At 43.1% G+C, this 24,446-nt stretch overlaps 1 protein-coding gene and 1 long non-coding RNA gene across 6 annotated transcripts; one reads left to right on the top strand and one right to left on the bottom strand.

Annotated features, from left to right (window-relative positions):
* Nucleotides 1–207: 207 nt before the first annotated feature.
* Nucleotides 208–11,886, bottom strand: CNBP (CCHC-type zinc finger nucleic acid binding protein). Of its 5 annotated transcripts, none has more exons than XM_048857385.2 (5): nt 11,812–11,886; nt 2,670–2,810; nt 2,183–2,275; nt 1,808–2,009; nt 208–1,291 (listed from the first exon to the last, which is right to left on the bottom strand). In XM_048857385.2, exons 2-5 carry the CDS (start codon nt 2,791–2,793, stop codon nt 1,174–1,176), a joined length of 537 nt encoding a protein of 178 aa, XP_048713342.1. In that variant the 5' UTR covers nt 2,794–2,810; nt 11,812–11,886; the 3' UTR covers nt 208–1,173. The 5 variants fall into 5 exon arrangements, with proteins under 5 accessions (XP_048713342.1, XP_048713341.1, XP_048713345.1 ...); XM_048857384.2 differs by lacking the exon at nt 11,812–11,886 and adding an exon at nt 11,319–11,471; XM_048857388.2 differs by lacking the exon at nt 11,812–11,886 and adding an exon at nt 11,319–11,470 and having other exon boundaries at nt 1,808–2,006; nt 2,691–2,810.
* On the top strand, nt 11,531–18,545 carry LOC125639748 (uncharacterized). Its single transcript, XR_012669277.1, has 2 exons — nt 11,531–11,620; nt 16,742–18,545. It is a non-coding gene; the product is annotated as an uncharacterized LOC125639748 (long non-coding RNA).
* Nucleotides 18,546–24,446: the final 5,901 nt, after the last annotated feature.

The following is a 24,446-nucleotide window of genomic DNA, read 5'->3' on the forward strand; positions in this document are numbered from 1 at the left end:
ATTGTAAAAGACACATATGAACTGATGGTTTAATGGGTAGCCAGTGCAAAGGTTGCAGAGCATAGTGTAAGTAGGAACCAATGGTTTGCAAGTGTCACTGTATGCAAAGAAATTCAGGCCTGTAAATAGTGCTGTATTTTGTTATTTTATGTTATGGGACTCAACTTTATACCAGATAAATGTCATACAAAAGAAAAGTCCAAACTGTAAGCTTTTCAACACCTCCACATTCCCCTCTTTAATATGGTGTTTTGCACTATGTACATGAACAAAAGCTAAACAAAAAGGAACTTTAGCCAAACTCCCCTTCCTCCTCCAGCTTTATTGATAGTTTAAAATTACATTTCTGTGTTCTAGGACTTCAATTGCTTTTACCATTTTACTTTAAAAACTGATTACAAGCAAATGAAACTCAGTTGGTTTAAGTGATATAGTATACAAAAATAACATCTTGATTTCTGTGAAAATGCATTTCTTTGCAACTCCTGAATAGCTCCAAATTGTGTATGTTGTAACTGATGTTCTGGGTTTTAGATTTAGTTTGAAATACTTACTCAAAAGCTTCCCATTACCTTCTGTATTGCTAACATTAACATTCATTGACTGAATTATTGTTACTTTGTTTAATTATTCCTGATTTCCCTCTCTCTCTCGGCCACTAACAGGCACGTGCATCTGTTTGTTTTGTTTACTCCCACTCAGCTATATGCTCTAGGTAGGGCCTGATAAAGACATTACTTGATGTTATTAACAGCTACTGAGGTCAGACAATCCAAGGCCATCATTGTAATAAAATTAAAGTTAGTTACTTGTGGAAGTTCAGACACTTCCAGGATTTATTCTTCCTCCTGCAAAGGATCACGCTCATGGAACCTGGAGAGCGTTTGCTGGTCTGACTCAACTCTTCCCACTCAATCCCTATTCACCAGTGGCATGGAAAGGGGGTTCTTTAACAAAGCATTATACATAACACCTCTACCAAACTAAACATAAACATTTTTGTAGTTAAATGCAGAAAGTTGATTTTTCCACCCCTTTCCTCCTTTTACACGGCAAGTAAAGCTCACTGGCCTGGGAGTAGCCTCTATCTGCCAACCTTTGGCCAGTGAAGAGGATTCAGAGAAAAATAATACAACCATCAATCAGAAAAAGGAGGGGCGATAAAGGAAATAATTAAGCTGTAGCTTCAATTGTGCATTCCCGTGCAAGGTGCCCTGACTCGCCACAGCGATAACAGTTGACTTCGCTTGTCTTGCTGCAGTTGATGGCTACATGCCCAGTTTCACCACACCTGAAGGAGAGAAATATTAATATGTTATTGATAAACTAAAAGTGGATTTGTTAGCCTCCTCAAAAGCCAGAACAGGAACTACTTCAACACTGCTGTCAACAGTACAACCTGATGTACCACTAATGAACTCTGCATTTGAGGCTTCTGCTGTATAACTGTTCTAATCAGTTGGAACTACACCCTTCGATATTAGGCAAGCTCAATTCTATGCCAGAGAAATGTGTGCCATTTCTAATATCCTGACTGACCTCACTGAATGTGTTGTACTACTATACATGCTGAATCCTGTTTAAGTCAAAAGCAACAAGTTGTATCAGACATTAGTCTAAACATTACAGGTGGTGAGTCAAAGTTGGTTTCTTTAGAAAGATCACAAGAAAATAGGCATATACCCAAAACGGATATACAAAGTTAGCTTGTATAAACTTCAAATTAGATTAAGGGTAAGATCTTACAGCTATTTAAGGTATACTTTTATAGCTTTAGTGCTATAAAAACAAACTTTTAAGTGCTTACCTATAGCACTTAACTTTGGTGCAGTCTTTTTGAATGTGTCCAAATTCCCCACAAGAATAGCATTTCTGCTCATCTGCATGGTCACAGTCACGAGCCAGATGGCCAGGTTTGCCACAGTTGTAGCAGCACTGCTCTCGCTCTCTCTTTGGCTCCTTGCAGTCCTTAGCAATATGGCCACCTCTGCCGCAGTTATAGCAGGCTTCCACAATAAGAAAACAAGCCAAACAAGACTATAAAACCTTGATAAAGTTACAACATAAAATGCATTTAACAGAAATAAACGATCAGTTTATTTTTAAATGAACTGACAAACGTGTTCCCCCCCCCCCTACAACATTGAGTAAATAAAATATAGAAAAATTTAGTAATATTTACCATCCTCCTGAAGATCACAGTCCTTGGCAAGATGGCCAGACTCACCACAGCGGTAACAGATGTCTGGGAGAGATGAAGACATGAACTGGAAGCCTATTTTAGATAGGGAACATGAAAAGCATTTTTATTTAGGGATCAAAATATACATCAAACAACTTGACAGTGTAAACATAAGGGTTAGGACATTAGCAAAGTGACAATTTGCAGTTTACAATCCTTCCCACAGCAACTTCACTATTCTTAAAGATTTAGTAGCAGAGGGTTGCAGTAAGTCCTCATTAAGACTTAGCAACTGTAAGTACAAAAGATTACCAAATTAAAATTGGAACTACACTTGACAAAATAAGGTTACCAAAATAGATTTAGTGTACTATGCTTGATCTGTGTTTGCTCAGTCACTAAAGCAATACTTGCAAAGATGTCATTAGTATCACATTTGCAATTAGTGAGATTTTACTGTTTGTTCAGATACGTGTAAATTAGAAACCTCTTGCGGAGGTAAATCCACCTCTGCCACGGCTCCGCATCCCACGGCCACGGCCAATTCCAGTAGGGCATTCCCGAGCCCAATGACCAGTACGTCCACACTTGAAGCACTCGTTGCTGCTCATCACTGCGGTTTGATTTCCTACATATAAAAAAACATTTTAAATTTACAGCAGATATTTATGGGCTTTTTTAAAAGTGAGCCTATTGAAAATTAAATTTGAAGTTGACAGCTTCAGTGAATGTCTAAACGTAACAAATATTTTGTACATACAAAAAACTTGACTTTTCAACTAGGTCAGTGATTTGACTCTTATTTTAAAGTCAGTGGCTAAGCACTGGGCACCAGTTTGTGGAGGTGTTTAATCAGTTTGACACTGCAGAAACCTCTTCTGCAATTGCAGAAAGAATATTTTCTTTGTTTCAGTTTATTTAGTTCACTCAAAGTTAAGCCAACTAGGAGCTGTATGAGCAGGAATGCTCATTTTCTTCCTGCGATTATATATCAAGACTAGGTGCGAGGATGAGATCTACTAGTTCTAAAATCTATTTTAATTCCAAAGCATGATTTGATGACAAGATTGTATCAGGACTTATTAAAAAAATTAAAATGCTTGTGCATTTAATTAAGTTTCCATCCAAACAGAGCTTGACAACTAAAAAAATGCATTCTTTGCCATTTTCTATCAATCACTGTAAGAGACATAAAACAGAATCTGAAGTGTGTATAGGTATAATGTATCCTCATTACACTAAATAGGAGGCTTGTTTGCTATAGGTAATATTTAGTTTCAAATCAATGTTTTAATAGCTACCAAAGAATGAGAAATCAACCTTGTAGAAAAGTGAACCAATTAAAACCAACCCACCCACATTTAAGTAGCTATTTGAGAATCTTCCAGAACACAATAGGTGTTTAAGGACACCATCAATTAAGTTTTGACAAATTTAGATCTTAAGATTTTGTAAGGTTTTTTGACATTTTTTAGTTTAGTAAATAAAACAGTTTCACTTTCATATCTCATGCACTACAGTGCTGCATGATGTGATTGTAAACACGGTTGGGGAATTTTAAGTAACTCCTCAGAATTTAAAAATTCCTGGAAACGCTTAGTCTGAAATTTGTAGAAGCTTGCTTAGGCCAAAAGTAAATTTTGAACCCTGTTTGAGTGTCCTTTAACTGTAGCACATTAATATCTAGGGCTGATAAGCTATGTAGAATAACTTTGCTTACACATGAATAACTTTTGCAGTAAAACAGCATATTTTCAGCTATGTTGAAGTTTTATACTGGGAAAATTTCCATCTTTAGTAGCACCTGAACTACAGACAATTCAACACAAAGTCACACACAAAGGCTCAAACAATGATCAACTAAATATACACAGCATAAGTCACTCCAGCTTTTATGAAGTCTGCTTGATTAGTATAACAGAAACTCAACAGAAAAGCTCAGTTGCTATCCACCTGTTTATGTTATAAAATAGGCTTGCATGTAATGGCCAACATTAGCTATGCAGTTTCAAATGTTTAACTTCTAAATTATGTACTGTTTATTTCTGAAGACTCATCACTAGACTATTCAGGTATTAAATTCTTCAAATACTCAACCATAATGTAAGACTGCGCTTAACAGGAAATAAAGTACAAAAACTGAAAATTTAAACTTTGTTATGAAGATTAAACTTGCTGTAGAACTAGCTAGAGATTAGAAAATTTCTAACTAGAAATTGTCATTTCTACTTATATTTAGCTGACCTTTGCATTAACTTAGTTTTTGCATAACTAAAGTTATACTGCTGATCTGACCAAGGAGAGAGACATGGATACAAAGGAAATACTGCTGTTAACAAAAGTCACTGATTGCTACAATCATGCTAAGTAGTACAACAGCTGGATTTGTGTACTTGTTAACACTGTTACCTAGGTTTCTTTGACATTTTGTTGAGCAACATCATGCTGCATGGGAAGATTAATGTAAACTGGTACAGTAGTGTATGCAAGACACTAAGAACTACCACCCAACCAGCTGACCAGAAGTATTCTGTACTGAAACATCGAGGCCCCAATTTTAATCACTATGCAGACATATTATTAAGTCTCGAATTTAAAAAAAGGGGAGTATAACAAAAGTTAACATGCAAAAATTGGTGCAATAAAACAAGCAGAGAAAGGAGGGGAAGAGGATTGAGAAGGGTCTTCTGCTTACAGTATTGCAACTTTGTGACAAGTAAAAAGGAAAGCTGAGAAAATCCTTATGGGCCACTTTTGTTAAGTATTAGCATGTTATCAATACTGATCAACTACTTGATATGAATTTTTTTTATTCCACCTGCTTTTATGTGGCAGGCGATTGAAACTTAGATACTGTGTAGTTGTTCCTATAGTCTTGAGGACCTCTATTTTTTCCCCTGTATCTTTCTGGTAAGGGGGGGGGGGTGCAAACGCAAAAGTTTGAGTACCACTGATTTAGATGCTGTTCTGTATGTTCAAAGGTACCTCTGATTGCAGCATCTACAGCTTATGTTAACCTACCTCGACAGTCACTTTAAACTACTGTATTTCTCTGCACCAAAATTCTAATGTCCACATGTAAGTTTGGGTCACTTTCAGGGCCTCCACTGTGATGCTGACACTTAAAACAATCTATAGCCTGTAACTAGAGACTTGATGAAGATGACAAGTGTATTATAAGACATAATAAAAAGAATGTTTCCACCTTTTAGGAGAAACTGCTTCAGAATTCAGAGAACTGCACTGCTAGAAACAGAGGACTGAGTTCTAAAAATATATGCGAACAAGCCATCTAGGGACAGTAGTTCAAATATGGCTTATTGCTGTCCCTTGAAAAAGTATGTGCCATATCTGAACAAATGTAATGCTGCAGAGTTAATGATTTTATTCATTTTAAATTACAATACATAGCCATGTTTTCCTTCATGGCTGTTTGCAGGTTGGACAGCATGAGTGTTTGTTCATCTATAGCAATCAGTTCTTTGTAAAGAGGTAGACTTTCAGAATCATGTAAATTGGTCAATTTTTCCTGTTAGCCATTAGCATTACTTTTATTTAGAGCCACCCAAGAGTCTCAGTTAAATATGACCTGCAATGAAAAAACGTGTGGGGTTTTTTGTATGATGCATCATGGCCTGAATATTGTTTAATAATAATAAACCTTAATATTCCAGGGAAGACCTGAATCTTAAGGGACTCAAACACCAGAAGTCAGCGCTTCAAGCGACTGCAAGCTAAGCAAGAAGTGGAGAAAGGATTTTTAGTTACTCTTCAAACCTTTGACATTTACCCCAACAAAACTGACATTAAGAGGTTTCAAATATAATAGACATCCTTTTCTCCTTCAGAGAAGGCAGTTTGTTATGCACACTTGACATGACCTTCTCAACACAAGCCCCTTTGCCAAAGAAGAAAAAAAAAAAAAATACCTTCTCAGTTTTTCATTAGGTCTTCATGCATCACAGTGCAGCTGACAAAAAAACCCACACAGGAATGCCTTCTGCAAGTCACCTTAAGGTTACAGCCACATCTTTACTATAAACCTTATTTTCATGTTCATTATACTCAACTAAAAAAAACTTCCAGGATGCACTAAAATTTTGGAAGATTTAAACATGAACAAGTTTGATTAATATCCTATTCAGAGGAGCTTGATTTTTACCCCATGAGTACATGAACAAGCACAACCGGTGTTGGGGAGTAAGGGGGGGGAGAAGAAGAGAGAAGATTAAGCCAGGACAGCCAAGGACTTGAAGAACCTTGGAAGCTCAAACAGCACAAATAAGATATTATTAACTAGATACCCAATTTAACTCAAAAGCTTTAAGGACAAGGTCAGCTAGGGAAATATGGGTATGCAGTATTTAAGTTTCTGCAGCACAGGAGAGCGGGAGGAAGGCAAGGACCCTGCAGAACACTTGAACTCCATAAGCAGTATGCTAGAGCTCTTTCAAAAAAGAGAACAAAACACAAACAGTCTTAACTCTGATACATTGTATGTCCAAGGCCACGTCTATACTACATGCCAGATGGGCGGGTAGTGATCCGTCTATGGGGATTGATTTATCACGTCTACACTAGACGCGATAAATAGATCCCCTATCACTCTGCTTTTGACTCCAGAACTCCACCAGGGTGAGAGGCAGAAGCGGAGTCAACAGGGGAGCAGCGGCTGTTGATCCTGCACCGCAAGGGTGTGAAGTAATTTTAAGTTGATCTAAGCTATTGTCGTAGCTGAAGTTGCATATCTTAGATCGACCCCCCCCGTGTAGACTAGGCCCAAGTGTCAGTGTGATTTTTACACTAGATTTATCAACTGTAAAGAGCTGAAAACCTTCATTTCCAGATCTTTGAATGTGGGTATATTTAAGCTTTCATATCACAATATAGTACTGCAGTACCTTGCATCTTGTAGATCAGAAACTCTAGAACTCTGTTTATATCAAAGGTTAGATGGTTTTTTTATTATATAAAAAACTAACCAGGAGCAACAAGGAGTTGCAGTCAGAGATTAGCAACAAGTACTTTCAGTGTTGTGTTACTGTTTGTCATAGTTCCACTCTTCTGTAAAGAGACTTTCCAAACTAAAGTTTTAAAGTGGTCTTCCTTGTAGCACTATGGCCAAAAAGTTTTTCCTTTAGAATACCCAGAAGTCAAATTAAGTTACAGAAAGAAGCTACTGAGAACCCACTGGAAAGCAAGCAAGAGTAATGAGACTAAAAAATGTTGTAATTTAATGGGTCTGAAGAGCTATAACACTCCATTGTTTTTCCTTACAAACCGTTAGTCCAGCATATCTATTGTTTGTTAGAAGTCAAGTTTCCTAAACCACTGTTTTGGTCATAAAACCGACTGCACCTGCACTCACCTTTTAAATAAACTAATGCTTCTGCCATAAGCAGAGAGTTAGACCAAAAAAGAAATGCAAATAGCTCATAATGGAAAGCTTAAGGACTGGGGGAGAAGAGGAAGAGTAGATACAATAGCTTGAAAAATACATTCTAAGTTTTTATGTCTGAGTAAAATGGAGCTAGAAGGTATTTTCTTGAACAACTGAAAAAGCAACTAATGTTTTTAGTACTTTCAGTTCATTCTGAGTTATAAATCTAATCCTTGATTACGGAATTTGACCTGCACCATTGCCTTCACTGGATATTTACAACAGCAAATGCATAAAGGCAAAAAAAACCCCAAACAAACAAGAGCAAAGATCAAGTAAGTGAAGACAAGCCACCTTGCTGAATTACTTGTGAGCAGAGCAGCAGTTTCAAGGAGTTAAGACACAGGTCTGTCCAGGGGAGGGAAAAACCCAGACTCCATGCACAGGGGGAAGGGAAAAAAAAAACAAAAAACAAAAAACACACCTTACCCCATGCTGTCCTGCTTCCCCCAGCTTCAACTCATAGGGGCTTTCATCCCTGCCAGTTTGCTTTATTCTAGCAAGCACCCAAACAGTTTCCTAGATTACACACACACAAAAAAGCTAACGTCAATCAGCCTTAATCCAAGGGCAAGAGCCAACACAATGCCCTGCCCTTTCCCCCCTCCTATGTGTACTGCAATACAAGCCTTAATGACCCATGGAGCTAACTTCACTTACACTACGTAGATAGTACAGAATGAACAAAAACAATGAGTCTGGTGGCACCTAACAGAGAACTGTTGAGAGGTCCACAGAGAGATGTTAGCACTACCTTGGAATCCAGAAGTGCCCACAGTTAACTCTGTTGGCAAGTACAACCCTCCTCTTGCCAACAATGGGGCCAATTATCTTCACCATACTTACTAAATATTTCCCCTCAACTTATTAGTATTACCAGCATCTTATACTAGAAGCTGAAGCTTTAACCAGGCACTCACTGCAGCAGCCAGGAGACAGCAACACCCAGGTACAATGAAAGATGTAGACCAAAATACTGATCAAAGTCCAAGTCTATTATTCCCAAACAAAAGCAGTACACACAGTAGAGATTTAAAATGCTGTGGAATTCCAAGGGCAAACCAGCAGGCAAAAGTACCGTTCCCAAAGCCATCTTCAGTATCAGAAGTCCTTGTGGCACCTTAGAGACTAACAAATTTATTTGGGCATAAGCTTTTGTGGGCTAAAACCCACTTCATCAGATGCTTTTGCTGATACAGACTAACACAGCTACCTCTCTGAAACCAGTATCAGAAGTGACTCACCAAACAGTAATCTACGCAAGCAGGGTCCAGACACAAGTTCACACTAACAAAAGTAGTGACAAACTTGAGAATCAGGAACAATACTTGACATTATATTGTTAGATCCATACGCCACAACCCAATCAAGGGACAAAGGTGATCAGATACCAGCCAACCTACTCTGCAGTTACTTTTCCTCCCATGAGCTTCCAGAAAGGAGGGTAGGGACAATATGATTCCTGGCAAAATAGGTCAGCATTAACAGGGTAGTCAATACACAAACCACAGGCCAAATCTGGACCACCAGATGCTTTTAAACAGACCCTGACATCTTTTTGTGTACTTATTACTATCATTATTGGGTTTTTTTTTAATTATTATTATTTTCTGTGGAGTCTAGACCGTGACAAAAAATAATTTGTCTACTCCTGTTCTAGAGTATGGCCTATTATACACCATGTATTTGAGCAAAGGTGCCTTCCACAAAGAACTATTTACTTCCTCCAAAAGAATTCTTTAATACCAGTCAGGCTGACATACTGTCACTGTAACCCTAATGGGTCCCCAATTAATCTGTATATCACATGACCTGTAAGTATGATACTGGAAGACAATATTGGAGCCAGTGAGTTATTAGCATAGCCTTAACAATGGGGTTCTCAAACTGCGGTCCACAGATCACCAGGAATTTACTAAGGCTTTCTGTTAACCCAACATATGAAACATTTTGAGCACTGAAAAAAATGGGAAACTAGGAGATTGAGGCAAAGTCAATGAGAGGGTACGCTGCAGAAAGAGACTGCAAGCCACTTGCTTGGATGAAACCTTATTCACATGGGAAACCTAGGCTTCCTAATCCAAGAGCCTCTATAGCTAACTCAAACAGGAGTTGAGACTGCCAGTGTAAGTAAGTTGTAAATTTCACTCTAGCTCCCACCTCCTCACAAAACACAACCCCAGTTCAAGAGTCTACGTAGAAAGAGTTACTACTTACATTAATACACCCTAAAAATAATTTGAGATTTTTTTTAGCTCAAGTTATAGAGCAGACTAACTAGAACAATCCCAAGCAAAGATATTTCTACTTGTGCCTCCACTCCACATAGTACATATTCCCACACCTCTTATGCCTATCACTACCATTTCAAGTATCTTTTCTTACCTTCTCCCACCCAACTGACCCCACCACTTAGGTCTCTAAATATTCATACGGGTATAGAAACTTAATTGTAATGTTACATCATGAATATAAGCCCACACACCCAAATGAATTTATTGTAACATTCTAAATGTTTAGGGGTATACAGTTAACAGTTACTGGTTTCATCTTGCCTAAACCAAGATGGAATTCTTCCAAGAAAGGATGGTCTTGTAGTTCAAGTCCAATTCAAGGTTTTAAAAACCATGTGTTCGGTTTTTGGCTCCCAGACTTCCTCTGTGACCTTAGTCACACACTTAATCTCTACACTTTATCTGTAAAAGGATAATATTTCCTGGCTTTAGAGGCACTCAAATTCTAAGGTGATAGGACCCACCCAAGTACCTAAATAACCACAACTCCTTAAGACATTATTCTGCACCTCTCACTTCCAGATACTAGATAAGCAAGATTGGAGTAAGTGAGAATAGACTAGGATGACTTAAAACCTAAGTTTAACAGACATTCAAATAAAGTGATTGTAAATCAGAAGTGCAACCTTTATCGCAGGAGTTACTCTATTAAGTTGCAGGGCTCACAGACAGAGTGGGACACCTCCTATATCTCCAGTCAGATGTAAATCGATGGAACACCCCAACCCTCCTGAGCCGAGCACATGGTGCAATCACGCCACGGCCCGCCCTCCTGGCCATTACCACCTTCCCGACTCGCGCTAGGTCGCAACAAATGAGAGAAGAGCGGTAGAGCAGACGGCAGCTTGAACACAGAGCACGAGTTCAGCCCCAAACTCCCTTCCCACCCGGATCACACAGCCCAGACCCGCTACTGCCCCCAGGAGCAATAGGCCCGACGCAGCCGGCTGACCCTACGCCCAGCCGGACAAGTGTGTTCATGCCGCGCAGGAAAGGCTGCGGCCCAGCCACCAGCCTCCTCCATCCCCACGCACCGGGATGAGGTGCCCCAGGCAGCCCCCCGCAGGGCGGTTCACCCGGGTCTCGAACGGGAGGGGGGGGCGGCGCTCCGTCCCCAACCCGCTCCGCCGTCCGGCTCCAGACCAGCGATGGCGTCCTCTCACCGCCGCCCACAGGGTGACTCAGCCCAGCCAGCGCGCCCGGCCCACCCGAAGGGCCCCCCTCACACGCGCGCCGCTTCCAGTCAAGCTACCGGCCACCTCTCCCCCCAGGGCTGCAGGCAAGCGCGGCCAGGGCTCGGGTGGTTTCCCGCGCGCTAGGCCAGAGTGCGCCACCGCCACCCCCCACGCAGGCCGGGGCCAGGCCTCCCCCCGCTTGCTCCACGAGCCGGCTTGACGGTTACCTGCAGGCTCCCGACCCTCCTGCGATAGGTAGCACGTCCGGGCGACGATGGGCCCGGTTCTCTTTCGATCTCCCCCGCTTGATACTAGAGCCCCGCTGCCTGCGCCACACGCGGTTTGCACACGGCCCCACACACGCGCTTACTCACTCTCACCCCGCCCTTCCCTATCACTCTGCGCACGGCTCATTATCCCGTTCGCACAACCAATGGGCACCCGCCGCTGCCCCCCGTGCAGCCAATCACCGCTGGGGATGGGAGGACCAATCAGCGCCGTCGAAAAGGGGGAGGTGCCCGCCTACCAGGTCAGGCCAGTCTCGACTATTTTTTTGCCTTACTGCGCTGTGAAGGAGAAGGGGCGGTTGGCTGGGGTGGCTATGCCGCCGCCGCCGCTCTAAGGTCCCGGGGAGATTGGCGACTCCGAGGGTGCTGCAGTGCGCGGAGGTTCCCCTGGGTTCCCGCAACGCCGCCCTGCCCTTCCTCTATTGTGACTCACAAGCTAGGAAGTTGCGGCTCCCCTCCCCCATCCCGGAGGCAGCCCAGACGCAGTGCTCGGTCCCCGCCCGGCCGTGTTGTTCTCGCGTCACGCGGGGAGGCAGGGAACGCCCGCCCGCCCTTGTGAGGTGATGCGGCAGAACAGGGGAGTCAGCGCCCGCCTCCCGCCAAAATCCTGAACGAGGCTTGAGGCTCGCACGGTGCGCGAGGAAAGCCAGTCCCTTGGCGGCCCCTGTGGTGGTTGTTTCCTGCCCAAGACGTGCGGTAGCCGCGATTCGACCCGAAACACATGGCCGTGGCCGGCAGGGACCCCGTCCCCCAGTCCCTGGGCTGCGGGGAGCTGCCATTCTACTTCTGACCCCCGTTACCTCCCTTTTCCCTCACCGCCCCCTGGAGACCCCGCTCCCCCCCTTGCCCCACAGTTTGTCTCATTTACAGTCCCCTACCCCTCATGTTTTCCTTCTGCTGCACCTCTCCCTGTTCCCTTCTGCTCCCCACATTCTCCTCTCCTTCAATGGGCACTTTCCCAAACAGAGCCTTCTGCCTCTCCTTCCCCTGACCCCTAAGTCTCTCCACTGAACCCCTGTTCCTCTGCACCCCCGGCCTCAGCATCTCTCCCTGCACTGATTCGCCTGCACAGGACTCTGTCTCCTCCAACACCTCACTTTGGGGGCACCACCTGTCCAGGCTGTCCTAGGAAGTCTGGAAGGGTGCTCAGCACATGCTGCCAGCTGTCCAGTTTTATGGACTCAAGATCATTCTGGATGGCCTGTGTTTTTGCATCTGTATGGCAATCTTCCCCTGTATTCTCTGCACATCAGTTCTCCAGCACCTCTCAGTTTCCTTCCTCAGACTCCTTCCTGCTCCCCATTTCCCTGCCTCCTTGTGGAATTTTGAGCAGCCTCTTAACCTTCAAGGAGCACCCACTTACCTGAAGGCATCCTGGCTCCAGTCTCATTAGAAACAGGAGTTAGTGGTATAGCCCCCATCAGTGCAGTATTTGAGCACCTCACAATCTTTAATGAATTTATCCTTACAATACCGCTGGGAGGTAGGGAAGTGCTGTTATCCCCATTTTACAAATGGGGAACCGAGGCACAGAGATACAACTGATTGCAATGGGATTTAAGGGCTTAACTACCTTTGAGGAACTAGGCCTAAGTTACTTACCCAAGGTCATACAGGAAGTATGCAGTGGAGCAGGGACTTGACCCTGAGTCCCAGGTTAGCTCTATCCCATGGACCATATTTCCTCTGTCCTGTACTAGGGGCAGATTCACCTCCACATGCAAATAGTCTCGGGAAATGGTGGCTATCTTGACTACAGGCAACCTGGCTTCAGTGCTATTAGCAGTAATAGCAAGGTGGTGGTGGGCATTGTGAATAAGTGAAAATTCTTAAGTTTAATGCCAGTAATGGGATGCTTAATAAATTCCACCAAACATCACTAGAGTCACCATAAAATCATGGGAGTTGGCAACAGTGGTTCTTATCTTACCTCATCAACTGAATGATCGATCACTGCTCCGGTAATATTGTAGGAAAAAGAACATTATTTAGAGCTATGGGTCATTAGATTCCCAAATATATTTGTCTCCTTATTTATGTTTTTTGGTATTTTGCATATTCTCATACATATATTATAATATACTATCTACCTCAATCTTCAGATGCAAAGACCGTTTTATATGACTTCTCATCCCCCTTCTTCTAGGTACTTCACAAATGAATCACTGGTTAAATATTATACCCAAGAGCTTTCCCTAACTACTCCTTTTCTTTGGTCATCACCAACATCCTGAAAATTCCAGCATCTCAAGCCTATATTGCAGTGTGATTCCCTAGCAATAGGTTTGTTGTATGAATGAGAAAGCTGCCACATGGCTTTAAAATTTACAAACATGAGTCAATAAAATGACAGTGCAAAGTTGATTTTGGAGATTAATAGTTTATAAGGCCAGAAGAGACCACTGTGATTATTTAGTCTGACCTGTATAACACAGAGCAAGGGACTTTCCTGAGATAATTTCTCTTTGAACTACAGCATATCTTTTAGAAAAGCATCAAATCTTGATTTAAAATTTCCAGTGATCGCAAATCCACTACAACCCTTGGTAAATTGTTCCAGTGGTTAATTACCACTGGAACTGAATGGTCTCTAGATAATACTTAGTCCTGCCTTGAGTGCAGGGGACTGGACTAGATGACCTCTTGAGGTCCCTTCCAGTTCTATGATTCTACCGTCACTGTTAAAAAGACAGATAGCTTCTGACTTACCTTTCCTCTAGATATGAATCTACTTTGTGTTATATCAGTATGGTATGGTGTGTTTATTAGAACATATGATTTACATAAATGTAAAAAAATCCAGTTCTTATATTGACAATTGTGATCTCTTTCAAATTGGTTGTCAATCTTATCCTTTGTTTATATTTTTATAATTCTATGCGTCATACCGCCTACCAAATTAAAATGGTTGGAACTCAGGCTCAGAGCATCAACCTTTGCTAGTGAAAGGATCTTTCACTCCACTAGATATTCAAAATGTCACATTATTGCCTTAGGAGCACTAGCTATTGTTCCAGCAATGTAAAAAATGTCAACAGTGACAACAGACTTTGTATAAACTATTATGTCTTTGCGCTCCCAATAACAAACTTCTCTTTTATCTTTAGTTTTGTGCTAAGACTTCAACAAAATTTTCTATGCCCTTGGTTTTGCTGCCTTAGATACACTGCAAAATTAAAACATCTAAGAGGTGCCATGATTGGTAACATTCACTGATATTTGTACTTTTAGTTTTATCTCCTGCTGAGTCTGGGCAATAAAGAAGAGAAGAAAATTAATTACTGTTATTTATTTTACAGAAGCACTCAGAGGTTTCAATCAGGATTGTGGCTTTCACTGTTCTGATTGCTCTACAGATACATATTTAAAAAAATACTGTCCCATACCTCAAAGACCGGAGGAGTAATATAGAAGAGAGACAATCATTTGTCTTCAAATCTTTTAGAAAACGTATCTGACTGCCCTTAAATCATTATAATTGCAGTCTACTGGCATTCTAGGGGGATCAGTTAGGTTTTGCTTAGAGAACCGGAGGGACTTCTGAAACCTGAAGGACCATATAAGTCTATATAATAAGTGTCTGGAACTTTGGGGTTATACAGTATAAGAACAAAAGAGCTGCGATACTGGGTCAGACCATGGTCCGTCTTGCCCAGTATCCCTCTGACAGTGCACCATACCAGAGTTTCAGGGGGTATGTACAGAACAGAGCAATTATGGAGTGATCCACTCCTGTCTTACACTCCCAGCTTGTAGTCAGAGATTTAAGGTGGCCCCTATAATAATTTCAACTTTTCTTCCCTAATTCTCTGTCCTGTCTTCTTAGTTGTACTTGTGATACTTTTCCTTAGGCTAGGGTGGAGGTGCTTAACATTCCCAAACCTAATTCTGGTGCTGTTCCATGGATGAGTTGGCACTGGAAGCGTTGTGACTGATGCAGTCAACACCTTTCCTCACAGCCTGTGTGAATCATCTGAGCAAAAGCACTGTTTGCATTATTGAAGGGAATCTCAAGTTGTTTAAAAGGAGTCATACAAGGTTTTCAATTAGTTTAACTGGAAATAGAGAAACAAATATGGTCACCCAGAAAGTTTCATTATTGGTGGGAAAAGGTATTGGTCATCCCCTGTGAACCCACGGGACAAATTTAGGATGTAGGAATTTTAAGCTCTGTTTACTTAGACCAAATTAATCTCTGGCAGATGATGCATGACTCCATTGACTACACTGGAATTGTGCATGAAGGATGAATTTGGCCTGTTACAGGCTCAGCTAAGCAGAGCTTGCAGTTCCTGTTTCACTGGTTCCTCTATGACATTTAGGGAAGGACAGTCTTGCAGCTAAAGCACAAAAGTGAGAGTCATCAGGCGTGACATCTCTTCCTGGCTCTGCTAGTAGCTTCCTATGTGCCTTGCAGTGAATTAGTTAATTTCTTTGTGTCTACATTTCCAGGTTTGCAAATGGGCATAATAATGCTTAAGAGTGTTGCAAACTTTAATTCTTTTCTTTAAAGAGGTTTGAAATCTTTAGATAGAAAGCACAGTAGAGGTACGAATTATTTTCATTATTATAAGTAGGGAGTAGAGATGGCCCTAAACCACAATGTTTTGTTTCAGATCCAGTTTAGGTCCAGTTCTAATAAAATTCCATCCCTACCAAGTCTCAAGAACACTATGCAATGCTGCTGAAAGTAGTTTTGTCCTCAGAATAGTAGCAGTTCAGCGGGACCTGTTGTTTCAGCACCAGATCTGTTTCCAAATGCAGACAGGACTAAAAGCATTGGTGTGCAGATGAATGAAACCATTTCAAGGACAAGCAATTCAACAAAACAGTTCATGCCATCAATGTCCCTACAATGGTTTCCTCCCTTACTGCAGATACACCTTGTCACAACCTAGCCAAATCTCCCTCTGAAAGCATGCCAGTTTGTTGTGAGTGAACCCAGCTATTGGATCCCAGTGGCTTCAATCTAAGCCAAATGGATCCTGGCAGAACTATGTCACTATTCATAGCTCTGGGTCTCTAAGGGTATGTCTACACTACGAAATTAGGTCAATTTTATAGAAGTCGATTTTTAGAAATCAATTTTATACAGTTGATTGCATATGTCCCCACTAAGCGCATTAAGTTGGCGGAGTGCGTCCTCACTACCGCGGATAGCATCGACTTACAGAGCGGTGCAGTGTGGGTAGCTATCCCTCAGTTCCCACAGTCTCCGCCAACCATTGGAGTTCTGGGTTAAGCTCCCAATGCTTGATGGGACAAAAACATTGTGGCGGGTGGTTTTGGGTACATGTCGTCAGTCGCCCCTCCCTCCGTGAAAGCAACAGCAGCCAATCGTTTCGCGCCTTTTTTCCGTGCAGACGATATACCACGGCAAGCATGGAGCCCGCTCAGCTCAGCTCACTGTCACCGCTGCTGTTGTGTCCTGGGTGCTCCTGTCAGCAGACGGTGCAGTCGTCATCCACTGCAACTCTGCTCTCCTGCTCTTGTAAATGAACTCATTCCCAATAGCAAATTTCTCCATGTTGTCATCATCCACTGCTTCCACTGCAACTCTGCTCTCCTGCTCTTGTAAATGAGCTCAGTCTTAAGAGCAAATTTCTCCATGTTGTCATCATCCACCGCTTCCGCTGCAACTCTGCTCTCCTGGTGCCATGAATCCACCTTGCAGGTCCTCTTGTTGTTCTGTATAAATATCTATTCTCGTGGCAATCACCACTTCTGCTGCAACTCTGCTTTCCTGCAGACGCCATACCACAGCAAGGATGGAGCCCGCTCAGCTCACCGCTGCTGTTGTGAGCATTGTAAACACTTCACGCATTATCCTGCAGTATGTGCAGAACCTGCAAAAGCAAGTGAGGAGGCGACGACAGCGCAATCACGATAGTAATGAGGACATGGACACAGACTTCTCTCAAAGCACGGGCACTGGCAATTTGGACATCATGGTGGTAACGGGGCAGGTTCCTGCCGTGGAACACCGATCCTGGGCCCGGGAAACAAAGACAGACTGGTGGGACCACAGAGTGTTGCAGGTCTGGGATGATTCACAGTGGCTGCGAAACTTTCACATGCGTAAGGGCACTTTCATGGAACATTGTGACTTGCTTTCCCCTGCCCTGAAGCGCAAGAATACCAAGATGAAAGCAGCCCTCACAGCTGAGAAGCAAGTGGGGATAGCCCTCTGGAAACTTGCAACGCCAGACAGCTACCAGTCAGTCGGGAATCAATTTGGAGTGGGTAAATCTATTGTGGGGGCTGCTGTGATCCAAGTAGCCAATGCTATCACTGAGCTGCTGCTATCAAGGGTAGTGACTCTGAGAAATGTACAGGTCATAGTGGATGGCTTTGCTGCAATGGGATTCCCTAACTATGGTAGGGCAATAGACGAAATGCATATCCCTATCTTGGGACCGGACCACCTTGGCAGCCAGTACGTAAACTGCAACTGTACTTTTCAATGGTGCTGCAAGCACTGGTGGATCACAAGGAACGTTTCACCAACATCAATGTGGGATGGCCGGAAAAGGTGCATGATGCTCGCATCTTCAGGAACTCTGGTCTGTTTGAACAGCTGCAGGAAGGAACTTACTTCCCAGACCGGAAAATTACTGTTGGGGATGTTGAAATGCCTATAGTTATCGTTGGAGACCCAACCTACCCCTTAATGCCATGACTCATGAAGCCATAAACAGGCACCCTGGACAATAGTAAGGAGCAGTTCAACTATAGGCTGAGCAAGTGCAGAATGGTGGTAGAATGTGTATTTGGATATTTAAAAGCTCGCTGGTGCAGTTTACTATGTTAAACCTCAGCGAAACCAATGTTCCCATTGTTATTGCTGCTTGCTGTGTGCTCCACAATATCTGTGAGAGTAAGGGGGAGATGTTTATGGCGGGGTGGGCGGTTGAGGCAAATTGCCTGGCAACCGATTATGCACAGCCAGATACCAGGGCGATTAGAAGAGCACAGCTGGGTGCCCTTTACATCAGAGAAGCTTTGAAAACTAAATTCATGACTGGCCAGGCTAAGGTGTGAAAGTTGTGTTAGTTTCTCCTTGATGAAAACCCACCACCTTGGTTGACTCTACTTCCTTGTAAGCTAATCAACCTCCCCACTTCGATCACCGCTTTCAGAGGCAATAAAGCCATTATTGTTTCAAAATCATGCATTCTTTATTAATTCATCACACAAATAGGGGGAAAACTCGCAAAGTAGCCCGGGAGCGGTGGGGAGGAGGGAAGCACCGGGTGGGGTGGTGGATAAAGGGAGGATGGAAGGACAAGGCCACACTACAGTTCAAAACTTATTGAATGCCAGCCTTCTGTTGCTTGGGCAATCCTCTGCGGTGGAGTGGCTGGGTGCCCGTAGCCTTCCCCCTCCTGCATTCTTGGGCGTCTGGGTGAGGAGGATATGGAACTTGGGGAGGAGGGTAGATAGTTATACAGGGGCTGCAGTGGTGGTCTATGCTCCTGCTGCCTTTCCTGCAGTTCCACCAGACGCCTGAGCATGGCAGTTTGCTCCCCCATTAGTCTCAGCATTGCATCCTGCCTCCTCTCATCGTACTCCTCCCTCCTCATCATCATTCATCTCCTCCCTCCTCTCATCTCCATCTCATCTCATCGTACTCCTCCCTCCTCTCATCATTTAACTCTTTCCTGGACTCTGCCATTGTTTGCCTCCACGCATTCTGCTGAGCTCTTTCAGTGCGGGAGAACTGCATGAGCTCTGAAAACATGTCAATCGCGAGTGCATTTTTTTCGCCTTCTTAATCTGTGTTAGCTTCTGGGACGGAGATGATAGGGGGAGCATAGAAACATTTGCAGCTGTGGGAGGAAAAAAGGGAGAGTAGTATTTAAAAAGATACATTTTAGAGAACAAAGGGAAGACTATTTCACACTAAATCAAGCGATTCACATTACATAACACTTATGCTTTTACAAGGTTGCATTTTGCCTCTTACATTGAGTGCCTGCCGGTTTGGTGTGAGACATCACACACGCTCGGCTGGGCAACAGAATTCGGCTTGCAGGCAGCCATGGTAAGGCAAAGGGTTTCAGCTTCTTCAGCCTTCATAACGTGTGGGAATGGTTTCAAACAGCAGTGCCCTCCTTTCCCATACCAAGAAAAGCCCAATGGGTTGGCCATTTAAAAGGAGGGGCTGCAGTTTTAGGGTGAATGTGCAGCACAACCCAACCCCCCCTCCTCAATTCTCCGGGATAATCACTTCACTTCACACACCCCGCCCCACCCCACCCAACCACCGCGTGGCTAGTATCAGGGAAGATCCCTGTCAGGAAAACGCGAATAACTCAGCATGAATGGGCCTCCCCTCACCGCACGGCTAACAGCGGGGATGATTTCTTTTCAGCCAAAGGCAAACAGCCCAGCAGGAACGGGCACTTCTGAATGTTCCCTTGGATGGTAGAATGTCCTACCATGGGGGATGGAATAAGGCTGCCCTCCCCAGAAACCTTCTGCAAAGGCTTTTAGAGTACCTCCAGGAGAGCTTCATGGAGATGTCCCTGGAGAATTTCCGCTCCATCCCCAGAGATGTTAACAGACTTTTCCAGTAGCTATACTGGCCGCGAATGCATCCCAAGTCTTCAGGACAAATTACTCATTAAACACGCTTGCTTTTAAACCCTATATTATATTTACAAAGGTACACTCACCAGAGGTGCCTTCTCTGGCTTCCTGGTCCGGGAGCCCGCCTTGGGAGGGTTGGGAAGGTATTGGTTCCAGGGTAAAGAACAGTTCCTGGCTGCTGGGGAGAAGGGATTCTCCACTTGCCTGCTGTGCGCTATCCTCAACCTCCTCCTCCTCCTCATCTTCCTCATCCACAAAATCCTCATCCTTGTTGCGTGAGACTCCCCCCTTGCAGGTGTCCACAGACAGTGGTGGCGTAGTGGTAGGCCCCCCCCGGTCCCCCCAGAATTGCATGCAGCTCATCATAGAAGCGGCATGTATGGGGCTCTGACCCGGAGCAACCGTTTGCATCCTTTGTTTTTTGATAGGCTTGCCTGAGCTCCTTAATTTTCCTTGTAGCCTCTCTCCATCATGCCCTGTGTGATTTTGGCATATATATTGGCATTTCGTCGTTTGGAACAGAGTTCTGCCTGCACGGATTCTTCTCCCCATACAGCGATCAGATCCAGTACCTCCCATTCGGTCCATGCTGGAGCTCTTTTGCGATTCTGGGACTGCACAGGTGACCATGCAGAGCTCATCTGCATAGTCGACAAAATAGGCTTGGACGGGTGCAGGGTTAAATCGACCTAACGCTGCTAAATTCGACCTAAACTCATAGTGTAGTCCAGGGCTCAGCCACATTCCCAGATTATGTCTGCATTCCTTCCTTGGGATGTGGGGCTCTGCAGCCCAGCCACCTTAAATCCCAGAACCAGTGCCTCTGCCTTCCTGAGCCCCCAGTTGCTTATACACGTTCCCTCAGAGTCCCATCTCCTTGTGAGCACTGAGCTTCTCGATTAACCTTGTCAGGGACAATGTGGTAGACTAGCAAGGAATACAGGCTTAACAAAAGAATTTATTAACCACAGGCACTTTAAAAGCACTTGGGAGTTACAGATCTTTGGAAAACAACAAACGGTCCTGAATGCACTTCCCCTGAATCTGATCTTACCCCTTCTGTGAGTCCTGGATTTGGTCAGCATTCACAGGCTACATAACCCTTCTTGCCTTCTCCTTCGCCATCCCTTTCTTCTTCTTCGTGCTGATGGATTGGCCCCTCACTTAGAGAAGCACCCCACCTTTTAAAACAGTTCCTGACCTGTTTGGTCACGTGCCAAGCAGGAGAAACTGGAGAGCTCCCAGCTATGTGCTCTAGCTAGGAAATTTCATCTTTTCCCCCTCCCCCCAGGCAGGCTGCTGTGCAGAGTTCATTGTTCCAGGGGTTGGCTGGCTGGTCATTGACAGACAATCAGAGTTGATGGCAGATTGCTTTGTTTTAGTTTCTCAGGCATAGGGTATGTCTACACTAGAAATACTAGAGAGGCACAGCAGCACCACTGTAGCTACACTGTTGTAGGGCTTCACTTATTACAGTGACAGAAAGGGTTCTTCCATCACTGTAGTAAATCCACCTCTCTGAGAGGAGGCAGTTAGATCAATGGAAGTATTCTTCCGTTGACCTTGCACTGTCTACACTAGCGCTTAGGTCAGCTTAACTACATCTCTCAGGGGTGTGAGCTGAGAGCAGGGGGAACCTACCTTTCTAGTGTAGACCAGCACATAGTCATTCCACTAGGTGTCAAGCCCCTAACACAAAATTAAAAGGAGTACTTGTGGCACCTTAGAGACTAACAAATTTATTTGAGCATAAGCTTTCGTGAGCTAAAGCTCACTTCATCGGATGCATTCAGTGGAATACAGACTAACACGGCTGCTACTCTGTAACACAAAATGGTTACTCTAATTCACAATGGAGAATGCAATACAGCATGGGGGTCACACCCCAACCTAAAAGATTACAATACAAAGTGGCAGTCACAATGAAGGTTACAATCAAATTTAGAGAAATGTTAAAATTTACAAAGTCGGTGACATAATATCTTTTACTGGACCAAATTCTGTTTCAAGCTTTCGTGCTTATACAGAGCTCTTCTTCAGGTCACCAGTCTCTGTAACATCCTGGCACCAACATGGCTACTACAACTCTGCAATACAACAATCAAATCTGGCAGTCACAAAACAAAATGGAGTTCATAATTTGACACAGACATATACCCATTCTGTCACACACCCTACTATTCACACTTCAATTTCTCAGGGGCAGAGGCCATAAGAAATCAAAAATGTAGATATCTGAATAAGTAATAGTCGTATAAAGCTTTTAATTCAGAGATCTTAAAATGCTTTTACACGCAGTAATTAACTCTCATGACACCATTAGGAATTAGGTCCTCTAAATTATATACTCCTTTTTCAGACAGGTAGATTGAGCTGCATAGAGATTCATTGACTTGTCTACTGGCAGAGCTGTGAACAATAAATAAAATAATAAAATAATAATAATACCTGTTTTTTATACAGTACTTTTAATCAGGCGATCTCAAAGTGCTTTATAAAGGAGGAAAGTATCATTAACCCCATTTTAGAGGGGAAACTGAGTCACAGAGCAATGAAGTTACTTGCCCAAAGTCACCTAGCAGTCCAGTATCCAAGCCAGGAATAGCACTCAGGTCCAATGATCTATCCACTAGGCCACACTGCCTTTCAAAACCCAGAAGACTTGACTCCCAGTCCCCGCACTCTATTAGAGAACATTTCTTCTCAATACAACATGTTTTTGTTAATGGTAAAATAAATCTTACTCCATCTTGCAAGTTACATTTTTGCCAAATACAATAAACCAAACAGAACCTAAAAACATTCAGTATGGATTATAGCTGACCTTCAGAAAATTATAAAACCCTACGGCTTTTATGTAACAGAAATATTGCTAACTTTAATCCCCATTTTAAAGAAGAAAACAGTATAATAAAGGGGAAAGGATTTGTGTCCAAATATTGACCAGTGACATTATCTATCTGTCATTATGCTCCTCAGAATCTTTGTAACACACTTGGTCTTAAATCATGGTCTACAGGCTAGCACATATTGTTCCAAATTCTCATATCCTGTGGTTCAGCAACACACACATAGCTCACTTAGGAAGAACCGGCATCATTTGGTCCTGGGAGCAGCAGGGAAGAGCCTTCTCCAGTTCTGAGTTTGTATTTCCTAAGAGTAAAAACACAGTAAAAACAACTGGCTGCTGAGGGCCTGATCCAAAGCCCATTGAAATCAGTGGAGTATTTCCATTGACTTCAATGGGCCTTGTGTCAGTGATCAGGACTATTATTAAGGCCTATGCCTAGATATTCCAGCAGGGAGCAAAGGAGGTTGAGAGTAGCCATCGCTGAGAACTCCTAGAGGATGGGTAAGGTTCCAGAAGACTGGAGAAGGGGAAACATTACTTATCTTCAAAAATAGGAACAAAGAGGATCTGGGGAATTAAAAACTAGTCAGCCTAACTTTAATATCTGGAAAGCTCCTGGAACATAAGTACCTGGAAAATAATAGTCCATACTCAAAGAGTAATTATCAGTGGTTTGCTGTCAGACTGGGAGGGTATATGTACTGGGGCCCTGCAGGGATCACTTCTGGATCTGGTACTATTGAGTATTTTTGTTAATAACTTGGATAATGCAGTGGAAGTATACTTATAAAATTAGCAGATGACTCTAAGGTGGGAGGGGTTGCAAACGCTTTGGAGGATACGATTAGAGTTCAAAATGACCATGACAAACTGGAGAATTGGTCTGAATTCAACAAGATGAAATTCAATAAAAACAAAAGCAAGTACTTCCTTTAGGAAGGAAAAATCAAATTCAAAACTACAAAATGGGGAATGACTGGTGGTACTGCTGAAAAGGATCTGGGGTTATATTGGATCACAAATTGAATACGAGTCAATGTGATGCAGCTGCAAAAAAGGCCACTGTCATTCTGGGGTGTATTAACAGGGATGTCGTATGTAAGACATGGAGGTAGTTGTCCTGCTCTACTCAGCACTGGCAAGGCCTCAGCTGGAGTACTATGTCCAATTCTAGGCTCCACATTTAAGGAAAGATGGGGACAAATTGGAGAGAGTCCAGAGGAGAGCAATAAAAATGACAAAAGTTTTAGAAAACCTGATATATTAGGAAAGGTTAAAAAAACTGGACATATTTGGCTTTGAGAAAAGACTGAAGTGGGACATAACAGTCTGCAGATATGTTAAGGGCTACTATAAAGAGGACAGCAATCAATTGTTCTCCATGTCCTACTGCAGCAAGAGTAATTTAGGTTAGAAATTAGGAAAAACTTTCTAATTCTAAGTTCTCGACTAGACTTCCATGGTGGCTGTGGAATCCCCATGATTGGAGATTTTTAAGAACAGGTTGGATGAACATCTGTTAGGGAGAGTGTAGGTTTACTTGGTCCTGGCCACTACGTAGGAGCTTGGATTTGATGATTTCTTGAGGTCCGTTCTGGCCCTACATTCACTAGAAGTAAGATCTA

The sequence above is a fragment of the Caretta caretta genome, chromosome 7 (assembly GCF_965140235.1).
Source record: "Caretta caretta isolate rCarCar2 chromosome 7, rCarCar1.hap1, whole genome shotgun sequence".
NCBI lineage: Eukaryota > Metazoa > Chordata > Testudines > Cheloniidae > Caretta > Caretta caretta.